At 36.0% G+C, this 17,107-nt stretch overlaps 1 protein-coding gene across 2 annotated transcripts in view; it reads right to left on the reverse strand.

The window, feature by feature from the left end:
• The window catches only part of KCNH7 (potassium voltage-gated channel subfamily H member 7), a 542,346-nt gene that overhangs the window by 74,570 nt on the left and 450,669 nt on the right, over positions 1-17,107 (reverse strand). For both annotated transcript variants that reach the window (XM_053597374.1, XM_053597375.1), the window contains 2 exons: positions 11,009-11,434; positions 248-647 (listed from right to left, as the gene is read on the reverse strand). In XM_053597374.1, coding sequence (XP_053453349.1) covers positions 248-647; positions 11,009-11,434 — 826 coding nt within the window. The remainder of the gene's footprint in view (positions 1-247; positions 648-11,008; positions 11,435-17,107) is intronic.

Here is a 17,107-nt window from a genome sequence, read left to right on the forward strand (position 1 = left end):
GCCAAGTTTCTATCAGAATCTTAAGACCCACATCACTCCCAATTTTATGCCCATTGATTCCTAGAGTTTGAAAGAACTTTCACTGTCTCTGCTTCACAGGGAGAATTAGGTTTGGTAGAATATAGCACCCACACATTATCTCCACAGGTTTCTGTAATTTTTCTTTGCCTTATGTTAAATGTGTTAGATATTTTAATTTCATGGTATTATTTTATCCTAATAGGTAACAGAAGAGAAATCTACTTACAGCCAATCAACATGACACAAATTGAAAAGATTTTCTCCGAATTGGTGTTAGGAGACACATTTCCGAATCCTACACTGGTTAAGCTGCTGAAGGTGAAATAAAGTGCTGTGACGTATTTGTCTTTAATGGATGGTCCAGAACTGGAGTCACTATCATTGTACCGTTTTCCAATTTGTTGTCCTAAGGAATCCAACCATCCGATCTTGTCAGTCAGATAGGGCCTTTCTACATTCCCAATCGCATACCAAATGCAAGCCAGCCAGTGAGCAATCAGGGCAAAAATGCACATTAAGAGCATTAGAACAGCAGCGCCGTATTCTGAATACCGATCCAGTTTCCTGGCCACTCGCACAAGACGAAGGAGCCGGGCCGTCTTCAGAAGACCGATTAATGTTGTGGTCTGGAGAAATAAATGTGCATGGTCAGAAACTATTGGTAAGCAACTCAAAGTATGTTCATTTGAAGCAAAGTAGGCAGAAACAGGTTAAAACAATATGGCAGCATTGAGGAGAACTATATTTGAATTAAGTATTAAGATTAGTTCCTTTTTTAAAAAACTATGTCTGCTTTGAACTAATATGCTATGGCATATTAATTCAGCGTCTAGGCATGCAAGACCCAAGGCATGGAGGAGCTGTCTTGTTTTACGCTCTACCTGCCTTGTTCCTACCTCATAGTCACTGATTTGATTTATACACTAACAAACATTTCAATATGGTGCTGTCTGCCTACCAAGAGCTGCACTCTGATGGTACAGTGTTGAACAAACAGACAAAGTCGCTTTTCAAAGAGAGGCAGTTATTTAGCAAAGTGTTCTCTCTGATGAAAATAAGATCTGCTATCCACTTGGGAGAGTTAAATATTTAAAAAACAAACAAATAGGGCGGCACCTGTGGCTCAGTTAGTAGGGTGCCGGCCCCATATACCGAGGGTGGAAGGTTCAAATCCAGCCCCGGGCCAAACAGCAACAAAAAATAGCTGGGTGTTGTGGTGGGCACCTATAGTCCCAGCTACTCGGGAGGCTGAGGCAAGAGAATCGCCTAACCCAGGAGGTGGATGTTGCTCTGAGCTGTGACGCCATGGCACTCTACCAAGGGCTACAGACTAAAACTCTGTCTCAAACAAACAAATAAACAAACAATAAAGTAATTTCAGAGAGAAAAGTGTGATGATTTGAAACAGAGTAATATCATAGAGAATATTTGGGGGCTGGGGTAGAGATCACTTTAGAAAGGAAGGGCAAGAAAGGGCTTGCTGAGGAGCTGACATTTGAGTTGAGAAAAACCTAAATAACGATGCAGAGCCAGTCACGCTCTTTCTTCCTCTAACTGGGGAAAACTTATTGGATGATTGCAGGCATGAACTAGGCACTATCTTTAAACGCATCTTTTCTTTTTCGGTTTCAAAATGTGCTAAATTGATAAACTGTTTCTTGATGACCCAATGATATTATAGATGCATTTTGCTTTGGGGTATGATGTATGTAACTAATTGCATGATTATTACTGACCAGGTATCTAATGATAGGATACTTTTATATAATAACAGGATACTTAACTGGTTATTTGGATTTGAAATCTGGCAAGTATAAATTACAAGTTCATTTCTTAAGTTTCCTAAATAATGTCAACCATAAGTACCATATAATTCACAGGGCTTATAATTATTCCATAGTTACATGGTGTTTACCGATCAATTATTGAGTAATTTTATCTGTTCATTGTTGCTACTTTTTTCACAATGTACCTCCAACTGTGTTAAGAACATTTATATCTTAATTGAAGAAATAGCACACAGAATAACTATTACACTATATATCTATTAATATTGATTTAATGAAAAAAGAAATATAAAAAAACTCCTTTCATTAAAATTTTATAATAAGTATCCTTTAGTTCCTTTTTTTAATGGCATAGTGGTCAAAAGGGAAGGGTGGCCTTCCAGTCTGTCCTGAGTTCTTCTCTGCAAGTATTGGAACCTTTTAGAAGTGAGAGGAACTTGGGTAATTGAGATGTGCTTATCCTAACAGGATTTCTTCTCGCTCAGTTTGGGATGTGCAGAGAGGTGAGTCTTCTCTGTTTCCCAAGATGAGTTACTATTTTACAACTTTTTTTTTTTTTTTTTGTAGAGACAGAGTCTCACTGTACTGCCCTTGGTAGAGTGCCGTGGCGTCACACGGCTCACAGCAACCTCTAACTCTCCGGCTTACGCGATTCTCTTGCCTCAGCCTCCCGAGTAGCTGGGACTACAGGCGCCCGCCACAACGCCCGGCTATTTTTTTTTTGTTGTTGTTGCAGTTTGGCCGGGGCCGGGTTTGAACCCGCCACCCTTGGCATATGGGGCCGGCGCCCTACTCACTGAGCCACAGGCGCCGCCCGAGTTACTATTTTACAAAGGGCAGTGAAGGAGATAGCGTTTGTTCTTCACAGGTTAAAAGTAGTTCTCTTCTCAATGAATAAATGAAGGATTTACATTCATATTAGGTGGTCCTGGGAGAGAAGCAAATTTTCCACTATTTTTTTTTTTTTTTATTGTTGGGGATTCATCGAGGGTACAATAAGCCAGGTTACACTGATTGCAATTGTTACGTAAAGGCCCTCTTGCAATCATGTCTTGCCCCCATAAAGTGTGACACACACCAAGGCCCACTCCCCTCCCTCCATCCCTCTTTCTGCTTCCCCCCCCATAACCTTAATTGTCATTAATTGTCCTCATATCAAAATTGAGTACATAGGATTCATGCTTCTCCATTCTTGTGATGCTTTACTAAGAATAATGTCTTCCACTTCCATCCAGGTTAATACGAAGGATGTAAAGCCTCCATTTTTTTTAATGGTTGAATAGTATTCCATGGCATACATATACCACAGCTTGTTAATCCATTCCTGGGTTGGTGGGCATTTAGGCTGTTTCCACATTTTGGCAACTGTAAATTGAGCTGCAATAAACAGTCTAGTACAAGTGTCCTTATGATAAAAGGATTTTTTTCCTTCTGGGTAGATGCCCAGTAATGGGATTGCAGGATCAAATGGGAGGTCTAGCTTGAGTGCTTTGAGGTTTCTCCATACTTCCTTCCAGAAAGGTTGTACTAGTTTGTAGTCCCCCCAGCAGTGTAAAAGTGTTCCCTTCTCTCCACATCCACGCCAGCATCTGCGGTAATTTTCCACTATTTTTATTACCAGTATTTTAGCTTAGCAGTTCTGTATTAGGACTTTGCTGTAGACAAATTTGTCTTTGAATCTTACCTCCAAATCAGAGCACCACTTTGGACAAACTATTCATTTAATTTCAAGCTTTCGATTTTTCATCTGTAAATGGGAATAATTACAGGGCTGTAGATAATACTCCCCCCAAAAAGGTAGCTTTCCATGTTCCTATGTTTACATTTTTGTTTCTATTACTAAGCAGAAACTTTATGCTGTGAAATGGGTTGATAAAGGGCTTTCACAGTTTTCAAATGTATTATGTACATATCTGGAACCACAAGTACAGGCTTTTCAACACTGGCCTCACACTCACTCTCCCCCTCCCCCAGGAAATAGCAGGGACTTTGAATGCCAAGAACTTCACCTAGGAACACTGACTGCTCAGGCTGTGACAGCAGGAATCGCTTGGGTTCAACGTTTCACCGTTTCTACATGGCTCAGTTTCCTGTGTTTTCTTTTTTCTTCCTAAGTCTGCTCTCTGTTTACTTGTACTGAGAAATCAGAAATATCTGAGGGTTGTTGTTCAAATCTTGTTTTTGGAACAAACTTTTTTTTTTGAATCTCAAAATACATGAAATATAATGAAAATCTCCAGCCAATCAAATGAAGTGAAAAACCTTCAAAACAAATGTGCTGTTTTTATAATATGTTATAATAATAAGTACTAACGACTTTGCTGGTTATGAAGATGGTAGAATAAAAATGATGTTAGGAAAAGAAAAGCAATGAAATCTGCTGTGCATGTGGCCCCCCTTTTGCCCTTCTTCCAAAGAAATCTCTGATGTTTCTTCTAAGATTCTATCAAAATGAAAATAAAACAGTTCTCCAAGCACATAAATCAATGTAACTTAACACAATAACACACAAATGAGATTTTCTGAAAAAGGTTTACCCAATGAACATTATTCTTGCAAAATAATTGCAGAAGTAGAAGAGAGATAAGGGGCAAGAGAAAAGGAGGATAAATTACTAGGCAATTGTATCTCTCAGTTGCATCACAAGGATGACTGGAGATCGACTTCAACAGTCAAAGCCATTCTCTTGTGCTTCTGTAACATGTACCCAAGCATAACTACACATGTAGTTTAGCAATGTAATAAATGCCTTGACCTTTGTTCTATTGTTGTCAAGTTGCTGCTAACACACTTGGATATGCTTTATTAGCTACAGTTGTGTGTAGCACATCCTGTAGATGATGTTCGGGATTGTAAGAACTCTTACCTTCTTATTACTTAAATATCTCTTTAAAGACTAAAAGTTTCTTACTTCAGATTACAGAAAAGTAAGAAGTGATTAAACCCAAATCTGAGAGAGAATAGACTAAAGAATTATCTATCTTCTCTTCCTGATTTGCTAGGACTGTTTATACCCATCATTTAGTTCCATGAGTCATCTGTGTATTACCTGTAAGCAAAAAATGGGACCAAGAAGTTAAGTACCTTATAATATTATGTTAACATCAGAAATTGACTGAATAGAAGTGTTTTCAGAATGCATGATTATCTCATAGCACATGTAAATTTATGTAATCTCCAGACATATTTTAGGAGCCTATCTTTTTGCAATTTTTGGAAATATCATGAATGAAACTGTCCACAAACTTGATTATAACAATTTTAAAAAACAGTAGAAGTAAAGAATTATCTGTTATATTATTTCTTGAGCTTTTCACTGGTATCAGAAAAATATTGTGTGCTTATTATTATCCTTGATAGGAACTAAAAAAAGCATGAAAGCTTACTAGATGGTAAAGTGTAATTGTCATTACAAAAATACAAACATATAATGATAATAAATAATGTATAAAAAGTGGTAAATCATTTTGCAGTAGACTGAAACAAGGAACTTTGTTTTTTAGTCCTGTCCATGAACTCTAGCAAAGGGGACACAATGGACTCTAACGAGTTAGGTCCCTACCTCGCCAGCACCCATGCCACTTGTAACTCAACTCATTTATTGTGATTGAATGGTATTTCCAATTCTTTTTGTCAAATGTCAAAGTAGAGAAAGTCTATTTAACATTTTATTTTTGATATATCTTGTCAATATTTTTAAATGTAAAATGAACTTCTTTCCAGAAATTCAATTATTCATATTTCTGACTGGCTGATGAATATCATCCAACTTCAAAACATTAAAAATGTATCTACATCCATAAAGTCTGGATACCATCTTATATTGAGGTAGAAATTGATTACCTTTATTAACAATGTAACTTTTAAACTAAATGTTATTTAAATATACATATTCTAAACAATTGAAATTATATAAATATGTTAGTTATTAGACTCAGACTCAAGAAGACTATAATTTTTTTGGTAGCTATTTTATAATTCTCTCTTAATGCCAGTGGAATTCTTTTAGAGGGCCTGAAATTAAAATAAGTAGTTTCTTATCAGTAAACAACTCTCTACTTAAAAATGAATTTATCTATAGTTAAACTGAGAAAGCCTCACTAATAAGGGAACATGCCACGTTCAATTTTTTTTAATTTGAAAAATAATTCTACTTTATTCCTAGTGAAGATTTATAAGAATATTACATTTCAAATACTTAATTTCAGAGGCATACTCTATACAACCTTCACCTATAGGTAAGTGATAAATGAGGAAAAATAAGTATACGATCTTTAGCTTCACTTACAGTGTTGATAAAATGAATTGTCATTGACACTTTATACTTAATCTATAGTCTTTCCTATACCGTTCTATCCTATTTGTCAAGAAATATTTGGGTATAAGGAAGGAAGTGGTAACACTTAGGAAGTAATAAATTCCATGACTCTACACTCATGTTTCATGAGCAATCATTTCAGCTAATTCTGTCTTAGCTCTGGCATTTGTATATGTCACTCAATGAATTACTTACCCAATAGAACTCAATAACACTGCAACAAATTCCTGGTTCTTTATTCAGTGTGACTCACTCTAATTCAATATTTTTAGGGACACTGATACAATCAGGGAGCTATAATTTGACTGGGTCTAGAAACTATAGAAATTACCTCGTTTGTCATTTCTTCATTCATACCAAACTTCTCAAAGTTTGCCTTTTAAAGAGGACATTATTTTAAAACCTCACTGTAAAACTCATTCCAGTATTTAACAACTTTTACTATCTAGGCACTTTTATTTTTACTTCATTTTATAATTAACATTTTTATTTTGCTGCCATTTGAACTCACTTTATCTTTCTTTATAGTAACATGAAAAAATCATCATCAAATAATTCTAAATAGTAGTAGGCAAATGTTATAGCAAATGAATAACTATGAATGTTATGTATTTTTTAAATAGGAATTTGACGTTTTCTGAGAAATATTTTACCCCAAATTTTGCCTTATGCCATCTCTTGCAAAATATAGTAAATCACCTATAAATGATAAACTTAAGGCAAATTAATTTATTCCACTGGGGATCCTGTGTCTCTTTCGTGTCATGTCCCTGATATTTGGAGGCATGACCACCAGCTCTGTATACATGCCAATGAAAATTTCTGCCTTAACTCTCAAGGGCTATCCAAGCAGAGAGACACAGCTACTTTATGTGTAGACACGTATATGCATGGATGCTTTTGAAATGTAATTTGCTATTTAATGTTGAACATAAGTGTATCTGATGTTTTAGGAATTCTCTTCCAGCAAACTAATGACATTTATTGTAAAGATCAGGTTCAAAAAAAAAAAAAAAAATAGGTGACCAGATGATCAGTGTTTCTGTACAAATGTCTGCTAAGGCTCTCCTCCTATCTTTCCTATTTCCCACAATTCATTTATCAGACTAATAGACAAAATTAATAGTGTGAGCCAGAAATTTCTCTTTTCCATTGGGATTTTCCCTGAAAGAACACTGTAGTTACTTATGTTTTCTAAGGCCTGTCTTTTTTTGCATTTAGGATTTGGGAAAAATAACAGTAAAGTATGCAAAAAGGAGGTCAATACAGCAAGTAATTAATCATAAGAATCCTGATTTCAGGGGAGGAAGAGGTTAATGAAGCTTGTAACTTAGCAGAGTTTTCTAGATGCTAACAGTTCACATCTTTAAAATTAAGATTTGCCACAGATAAGGTAAATATGGGAAAATTTGAGGCCGATCCAGGAGTTGATGTTCTGGAGACTGAGCTTGTAATATTGTTCCTTTATGTCAATGCTATTCAGGCAATTTGCCATGGGTGGCATGATGTTTGATGAGGCAAAAATGAGGAAATAGAGAATCTTTTCTGTTTCTCTGGATGGTGTAATCATAAAGAAGATATTAATGATATAGGCAAGGTCTATTATAATGCCAGTATTTTCTTCATCATGTTCTTAAGATTATAGAAGAGCTTTTGTCATTTCTAAGTGATTTGCATGTACTTAAGCTAGATAATTAAATGGTTCTTTAGAAAAATATTAGCAGTTATGTTATATGCTTTAGTAAAAATGTATATGCCAAGACATCCTCTTAGCATTTGTTTCATAGATAAAATAATTTAGGTACAAAATTCAAAACTGTTTTTTCATCTGGAGTTAAATGTAAATAAAAGTGTTACAGTAGCTTAACATTTAGGGAAATTGGCAAGGAAGACATTAATGTGTAATTGACACTGACAAAATTACTTTTCCTAAATTAATCCTTGATGCTGTAATAAGTAAAACAGACATTTTAGTTATTCAGTGAAAATTAAGTAATTTAATGACTTTTCTTGTGCTTCATTGAAAATCACTCCCTAACTTGTTTGTGTATTTCTGCACTTATTTTGTAGAAATATTTATGTATAAGCACATGAAAAGCCTTCCCTGGACTTCCTTGTTGTCTCAGAAATAGCTATTTGGTCTTGTGTATCTGAAGAGCAAAATCATTTCTGCTATTTAAAAAAAAAATGCAAATTTCAAGGCTTTACTTCAGACCTGCCAAATAGGAATCTTCAGACTCTTTTAAAAGGTCCACATAGATAATGGTGCATGGTCCTAACGTAGAAATACTGCTCCAAGCCTGCCTCTGCCATAATTATGTCTATTTTTGATTTAACAATCCTCATTTCTCTGTCTTTTACTCACAGATACATCTTCCTAGCTGCTCATGGGGTGCCTGACTTGTCTACATGCCGCTGGCACCTCAGTGAGTAACAGGCATCTTGAACTTAACATGGCCCAAGCAGGAATTTCTCCCCAACACACCTTTTTCTTCTCTGAATTTTCCTATCTGGATAAATACTTTAGTATCTATAAAAGTTGCTTAAGCAACCTCCCTTCCTTCTCCTCCCAACAAGGTTTCAACAAAAATAAACAAACAACAAAAATCTTAGAGCCAACCTTCACACTGCCTTTTCTCATACCTTCCATGTAATATTTAATCTACCAACAAGCACTGACAGCTCACCTCCAAAATACATCACAGGTTTCTCCACTGTTTATCATCTCTGTGGTCCAAGCTGTTGTGTTGTCTTCCATGAATTATATCAGTGGCTCTAAAATGGTTCCCCTGCTCCTAGCTGGGCTTGACTGTCCAGCCTGTGCAATCTTTCAACATGTCTATCAGAATGTCACTCCCATTCCAAGGACTCCCTTTGCAGCCAGAATAAACATGAAATCCCACACCTCTATGTGCTTTGGTCCCTGTCCTCTCATCTTAGCACGCCACCTTTTACTGTCACTCAGCTTGGCTGCTATTGGCTGTTTTTTGTTCCTCTAATATGGCAAACTTGTTCCCCAGTTGGGCCATTTTCAGTGTTTCCTTCTGCTCGAAATACTCTGCACTATGGTTCCACATGGCTGGTCTCCTCCGCCCCACCAACCCGGTCAAGTCTCAACTCAAATGGCACCTCCTTGTCAGCCTTTTCTAACCTCCGATCCAAAGTAGCCACCCATCTAAGTCATTCTGCCACATCCACCTCTTTGTTATTTCATCATCACCATCTCCTCTTCCTCAGTTCTCGAATGTAAGTTCCAGGAGAAGAAGAACTTAGTCAGATTTACTTCTGAATCTCCAAACCTAGGATAGTGCCTGCCTGTTTGAAGGATACTCAATAAATATTTGATGAATGAATAAAGTATTATACCACTAAATAGGAGCTGTGCAGAAGGTAGGCCTGAGTGCTACACTTAGCAATTCTGGGTTGTAGAGGCGCCATCTGTAAAACGTGCACAACAGCATTTTAACTCCTAAGTGGAAGACTGAAATAGATTATTTTTTGTGTTTCCTCTTCGTTCTAAGATCTACATTGGCCACAGTATTAGATTTGAATTTGGGGAAAATGCTTAAGTTATGTTCAGAATTTTACAGAGTATTTTTAAATCAATCTTTTAAGATTTAAAAGATTGAAACTTAAACTTTCTTGCATTCTGCCTCTAAATTTACGTATAAAAGCACTAGCTTTTGCTGTTGGTGTATATGTTTTAACTTTTGAAAGAGTGAAGTTTTATCCTGTTCTTTAGCAATATGAGTTTATGTCATGTAATAACCTGAATCTCCCGTTGTAAGACACTCAAAGATAAATATGAGTAGAGCAATATTTTATTTTTTAGTTAAAACCCAAAGTAAGTAGTATCCAACATTAAAAGTTCGACAAGTTTAATAGCAGCAGATTTTTTTTTGAATATTTTTCTAAGAGTTTCGCATGTATTATCTCATTAGAGCCTCAAATTTAAAACAAACAAACCTACAAACTCCTTGCATACCTTTTGTGAGGGGACTGTGGGAGAAATTCCTTCAAATCAAAGAACACTTTGAGAATCTGATTAAAGTTATGGACTCTCTATCTAGAAAATGCATTATACATACACTTCTCATATTCCTTAGTTTCCAACTGTATAGGTATTGGGGACACAGAAGTACATTCCAATCTGGATTTTATTTAACAGAAAGTTTTAGAACAAGACATTTCAGAAGGTGTCCTCTTCACAGAATTTGAACAAAAAACAAGTCTGTGTTCTTTCAAACCACAATATTAGATTAAGAAAAGAAAAGACATACGTAAATTTAGAAAGCTTTCTTTTTTTCTTTGAGACAGAGTCTCACTTGCTGCCTTTAGTATAGTGCCAGGGTGTCACAGCTCACAGCACCCTCAAACTCTTGGACTCAAGCAATTCTCTTGCCTCAGCCTCCCGAGTAGCTGGGTGCTCGCCGCAATGCCTGGCTATTTTTAGAGATGGAGTCTTGTTCTTGTTTAGGCTGGTCTTGAACTCCTGAGCTTAGGCAATCCAACTGCCTCAGCCTCCCAGTGTGCTAAGATTATAGGTGTGAGCCACTGCGCCCAACCTCAGCTTCGAAAGTTTTATAGCCATGAAATTATTATGTAGAGATTTTACATGCCAGGAATGCTGTGTGCTATATACCTCTTGTTACAAAGTTTAATTTTTTGGTTAAAGGATGGAGAGTGTTTTGCATCTCTTAGTAAAAAACAGAATTTGATTTGCCATGGCAAATTCATTTTATAGCATTTCAAATTGAAAATGAATTTCATCTGTGACATATAGGAAGCTTGCAAAGCAACCACTTTTTTTTTTTGAGGTTCAAATAGATTGACTTTCATAATTGCAATCGTTCAGAAAATAAGTTTGTTAAGCAGCTCTTACCTCATCAGAACCTGATCCAAAAATCAGCAAGTCAAAAGGAATTGCTGCAACCATGTCAATCAGGAACCAGCCTTTGAAGTAGTGTATTGCTATTTTGGCCGGATCACTTACCACTTCTTCATTCTGATTTACATATGTTGTTCTGAAGTTTATGAGAATGTCTATGATAAACATAATATCCACAATCAAGTCCACCACATTCAAGGGGCTACAAGAATAGCCACATTCTCGTCTTTTCTGTTCATCTCTGTCATTGAGGAGAAAGGCTGCAGAGTAGGGTGTGAATATAGCCGTGTATATGACCAACAGCAGGATAAGCCAGTCCCAGACTGCCTTGAAAGGGCTGTAGTGCAGTATCGTAAACTTGTTCATACGTGGTGTCTGCAGTTTGTATTCTGGCAAGACATCTGCGCCTAAAGAGAGAACCTGAATATAGAAAAGAAAACCAAATGTTACATTAAAATGCCATTATTAATTGGCAAACTTATACAAAGATGGTGTGGTAATTACAGCACTATCTATAAGAAAGGATTCATGTAATTTTGAAGTATGTATTAAAAACATACATACATTAAAAAAAAAAAAACATACATTTAAGCAAACCCATGTATACCGCTACAACACAGTATGTTTGGTTCAAGAAAATCACAATGGTTTTTCTTGGTAACTATAATTTTCACTGAAAAATAATAAATATTGTCACTGAGATATTGAGGAATAGTTACAGTTTCCTTTGGAACATAGTACTTCTCAGAAATAAAAATACATGGCTGTTTTTAGAAAATTATAAAATCAGTTTTTATATATGAGTCATGCAGTTTTCAAATCTAGAAAAGGACTAGGTGTAATGAATAGAAGCAATTTACTTAACATGGGGGGAGGGAAATGAGATTAAAATAAACACAAAAAGGCTTTTCCCTAAAAGGTTGAGAGAGTATTTTATATTCCGGGACACACAGACTTTCATCCAAACTTTATCATCACATTTAGAGAATTGTGAAAGAAAATGCTGTAAGGAGTTGTTTAGAATATTGACCTGGATGCAAATGTTGCAAGAGTCTTAGCCACCAAATAGTATTTAAACTCCAAGATTTATTCTACTTAATAAGGTAGTTGGTAAACTAACACAGTTCACCTTTTAAAGTCTTAATTTATCTGAAAAAATGAGAGCTAAACTTGACCTGTATCTCTAACAAGCAGAAAAGTCCATGATTTTGTGATTTCAGACCTAATTTCAAAAACAAAAATCAAAACAAAAAAGTCACCCAGCTATCCAGTAAATATAATCAGTCTTAATATATTCGTTTTAAAGAATTTAAAATTTGTAACAGTCCCACCAATGGCATATAGGGAGATATTTTTCAAAGGTAATGTGGGTTATAATTTTATACTCTGAATATCCCATCCATACACAACAAGTCTATTTAAAGTTAATTTCACTAAGAGTATTTTCTTAGACTAGGTTCTTCTAAGCACAGTTAACCAATCACTAGCTTTGCAGCCCAGATCCCAGGTAATGCCCCAGTGGTTAGTCAGAGAGTGTTGTTTCTGTTTTTGGTAATTCTATTCATGTTGGTTTTAACTTGAATATAATAATGAATTATGTCAGGCAAATGCAACTTTAAATCTTATATTTATTTATCATATATCATGCATTTTTATCTCCCTATAATAAGTTACCACCTTTATTTTAAAAAGGAGTTGAGAATTTAAATAACTCCAAATAAAATACAACATAACTTTTAAATATGACAAAAGAATTCAGCTAAAATAGGCAAAGCTGCTTTTAGATAACTGCTAAACTGATTTAACTAGCTTTGAAAAAAATGATAAAGAATGTGACCTATTTATTTAGCCCATAGTAAATTTGAACCAACTAGTTTATGGAAGAAATAAGATTTTATTTTAAAATATCATGAGAAATGATAGCTGCTAATTATTAGTAAGGGAGAAATCTGGAAAATAGTTATTTTATTATTTGTGAACTATTAAAAATCCAAGATATATACATATGTTAAGTATATGACTTTCAAAATCCATCATTTGACAAGTGAAGATTAATAGAACTCTGACTCCATTACACTTGGTACAGAAAGCTACCATATGAGATTTTGGTCTGGAATAAAGGGATCATCTCTTAACAAGTCATTATGCAATGTTGCTTTCTCAAAAACCAGGGACTACTCAGTATATAGAAAGTAAAATTCAAAACTTTATTTTGGCTTTCAGAGTCACCTAAAATATGAACCCATTCTATCTGCCCAGTCTCTTCTTTTATCAGATACCTCTGTATACCCAGTATACACCAGCGAAACAAAACTACAATTTTTGAGCTACCGAGACATTTCCAAATCCCTAAATCCACAAATTTTGCTCATAGAAAAGGGTATGTAGTCATTATAAAGGACAAAGGGGTAAAGACAGAGATGTTTGTGCTTGCTCACTGCTTATGTGACACGTTTCTGATAACCAACCTCTTATGTGGGGCAACTGGAATACCTCTCTTGGCAGCAGTATAAATTATTGTAGAAAGCATGCAGCACCTTGGAACTTCTCCTGAGATGTCAAAACTGTGGCTGGGCTTCTTTTTATCCCATATATTCCCATCTATATTTAACATTTAGATGACCACTGTATTAAGAGAGCTGGAGATTGAAATATGGGGAAGACACTGTGTCTGACATCATGGAGTTTGTGGTCTGTTGGGAGACAGATGTGCAGGAAAATGGGAGCTTTCCTGAGGACCCCTTAGCTTAGTGCCTGGGGTTGGTGGTGGCACTGATGGGAAGGAGGTCTTCATAGAGGAATTACAGCAAAAGATGGCCATTGGACTGAGACTTCGTGGAGGAGGGCACAGCTGGGGAATTCAGGAAGCTGGGAAGGGAAGGACATTACAGGTAGAGGAGACAGAATAAACAAGGGTAAGAAAGCATAAAATAAGTGTTGTGTGTTAAGGAATTATAAGCAGCCTTTATTTTGCTGAGGAATAAAATGCCAGGAAATCAAAGAGGTAGTGGTAGAAGATGGCAGTAGAGAGGGCCAGTATCAGGCTGCTGAAGGTTGAATGTGATATGAGAGGCATCTCAGGCCTTGTACTCAAGGCTAAGACTTCTCATACATGACTAATGTACGGATGCTTTTTAAAGAAAAAGTTAGTTATTGGAGAACCCTTATAAAGATCTATATTATTTGTTTTTAAAAATTTAGGCAAATATTGTTAAAAAATAAAACTAGGTTACAACTTCTTATGCTAACACCTCAGCTCTGTATGACCTCTGTGGATTAAATTGTGTACCCTAAAAAATATGTTGAAGTCCTAACCTGCAATTCCTAAGATGTGACCTCATTTGGAAATAGGGTTTTTGGAGTTGAGATGTGCTCATAGTTATTTAGGGTGGGCCTGAATCTAATAACCTGTGCCCCTACAAGAAGAGAGCAATTTGGATGCAGAGATGCAAAGACAATAATACATGACAATGTAGGCAGATACAGCTCTGAGCCAAGGAATGCCAAAGATTGCCCGCAGCCACCAGTGCTTGGAAGAGAGAGATGGGACAGGTCTCTCTACAGCTTATTGGAGAAACCAACTTTGCCATTGCCTTGATATTGGATTTGTAGCCCCCAGAATTGTGAGAGAACAAGTTTCTGTTGTTTTAAGACACCCGGTTTTGGTACTTTATTTTAGCAGCTCTAGAAAACCAATACAATGACAAAAAAAAAAAAAAAAAAAAGAATAAAATATTTACAAAACCAGTGAATTCAAACTATTGTTACTAGTTCCATACTTGACATTTCTGGGGTCAAAAACGATTGAACTTTGGCTGTTTTGTATGGTTTAATATAATAAGTAAAATATTTTTGTCTATTTTAACATCAATGCCTTCTTTGAAAAAGTATGTTGTCGAAAATAGTCTTACAAACGTCAAGGATATAATTGCTATGTCAAGATCGTGTAGCCTAATCCTTAATGCAAATTCTACCCCTACTTGGCTTCAAAAGCCAATTTAAACCGTGATACTTGATAACTATAAAAGCTGTTTAACTTTAGCTTTAGGGCATTATTTAGTTCTATATTAAGTGATACATTAATCAAATTATCTCTGGAACTGGGTTTAGAAAGGTAGTTCACTTGTTATTCTCCAATATATCTGTTAAAACAGAACCAGTGCAAGTTGATATGTACAACAATGGAGTGTTTTTTGACAATGTATTTGTAGCATTTTGATGGTCCCAAAAATGATGGTGTAAGTTATTTTGACTTTTGCATGACTATGCATGTATTCCATGATCACTCAATTGTCTCATGACTTGTACTATCCAAACAACTTCAAACACTTTATATGTACAGCATACTTCGGCAGCATGAGGTGCTATTGTAAATTCAAATGCAGTTATGGGTACTGAATCAGCTAAGTGGCAGTACTTTGTTATTAGGTTATCACAATAATGTTCCAGAAGATTCTTGTTTTAGGTTTTCACTAAGACTCAGAAATTTAAAAGATTTTCTAAGAGAACTTATGGCTCTTCGAGAATATTTCTTTCCATAGATATCAGTTTGAGAATTGCTAATTGGTACTAGACAGGGAAGTCAAGGTGGCCAAGCCTGGTTTTGGATGAATGTATCTGCAATGGAGTGGAGGAGAAATTGAAGATCAGAACCAGAGACTTACAGATGAGTTAGAACTTTACAGTCCAGGTGAGAGATAATGAAAGCCCATATTAGGGACCAGGTGGTAGAGATGGAGAGGAGGGAACAAGTTGGGGAAATAAATACGTCTCAAGGTATAAGGAAGAGAAAGTAGAGAAATACTTGATTATTTGTGGTTCCAATAATAATAAATCATATTAGAGCCAATTAAGTACTATAACTCTCTGAAGACTCGACTGTCTTTGAAATAAGGGAACGAGCACTAGACTTTAAATTTGAAGACCGGGGGTTAAAGCCCAGGTGTGATATTTCTGGCAAGTTATTTAATATCTTTTGATCTCAGTTTTTTCATCTACATGAAAAGATAGTAATCTTCCCCTAATTCACATATACAGAACCGTCACATCACATCAGATAATTTCTATAAAAGTAGCTGATAAAATGGGATATGTTTACATGCACATAAAATATTTTCATTATTTTTTAGAGTTCTAGGGTTACTTGTTTAAATCCTGCTTCTAACAAACCAACTATAACCAAAATATTTATAAACTGATTGGAGAAAGTTAAACATTGACGGGACATTTTTTTTTTTTTTTTTGTAGAGACAGAGTCTCACCTTATCGCCCTTGGTAGAGTGCCGTGGCATCACACAGCTCACAGAAACCTCCAAATCCTTGGGCTTAGGCAATTCTCTTGCCTCAGCCTCCCGAGTAGCTGGGACTACAGGCGCCCGCCACAACGCCCGGCTATTTTTTTGTTGCAGTTTGGCTGGGGCTGGGTTTGAACCCGCCACCCTCGGCATATGGGGCCAGCGCTCTACCCGCTGAGCCACAGGCGCCGCCCGGGACATTGTTAATATTAAGGGATTGTTTCAGTTATCTATTCCTTATAATAAACTAAGCTAAAACTTAGTTATTTAAAGGAGTTGTCATTTTATTTTTCATTAGTCTGTGGATCAGAAATTTAGGCCAAGTCTTGGTTAGGCAATTATTCTTCTCCACACAATGTCACTGGGGTCATTCAATGATATTGAGTTGATGGCTGAGCTTGTGTGGAGAATCAAAGAAAGTTTTATTTATATATCTGACATTTTGGTGAGCATAGCTAAAGGCTGGGCTCATCCAAGATGCTAGAATGACTTGGTCTCTCTTTCTCTCTATATATGAAGTTAGATAGATACGGTTCTCTTATGGTCTCTTCAGCAGAGTAGCAAGATGTCTTATGTGGAGGGTTAATAATCCCAAGAGAAGGGGAAATTTCAAGTCCTTTTCAGTCCACTACTGCAGCATTTCTGCCATATTTTACTGGCTGAAGCAGCACAGATCTGTAAAAGTAGAGGAATAGTCTCTACCTTTTGACAGAGAACTACATGTATATCAAAGGGAAGGAGTCAATGATGGTAATCTTGGAGAAAAACTATCACAGAAATTATTGAAAATTATTATTGT

This window comes from Nycticebus coucang, chromosome 7, assembly GCF_027406575.1.
Source record: "Nycticebus coucang isolate mNycCou1 chromosome 7, mNycCou1.pri, whole genome shotgun sequence".
NCBI classification, from domain to species: Eukaryota; Metazoa; Chordata; class Mammalia; order Primates; family Lorisidae; genus Nycticebus; species Nycticebus coucang.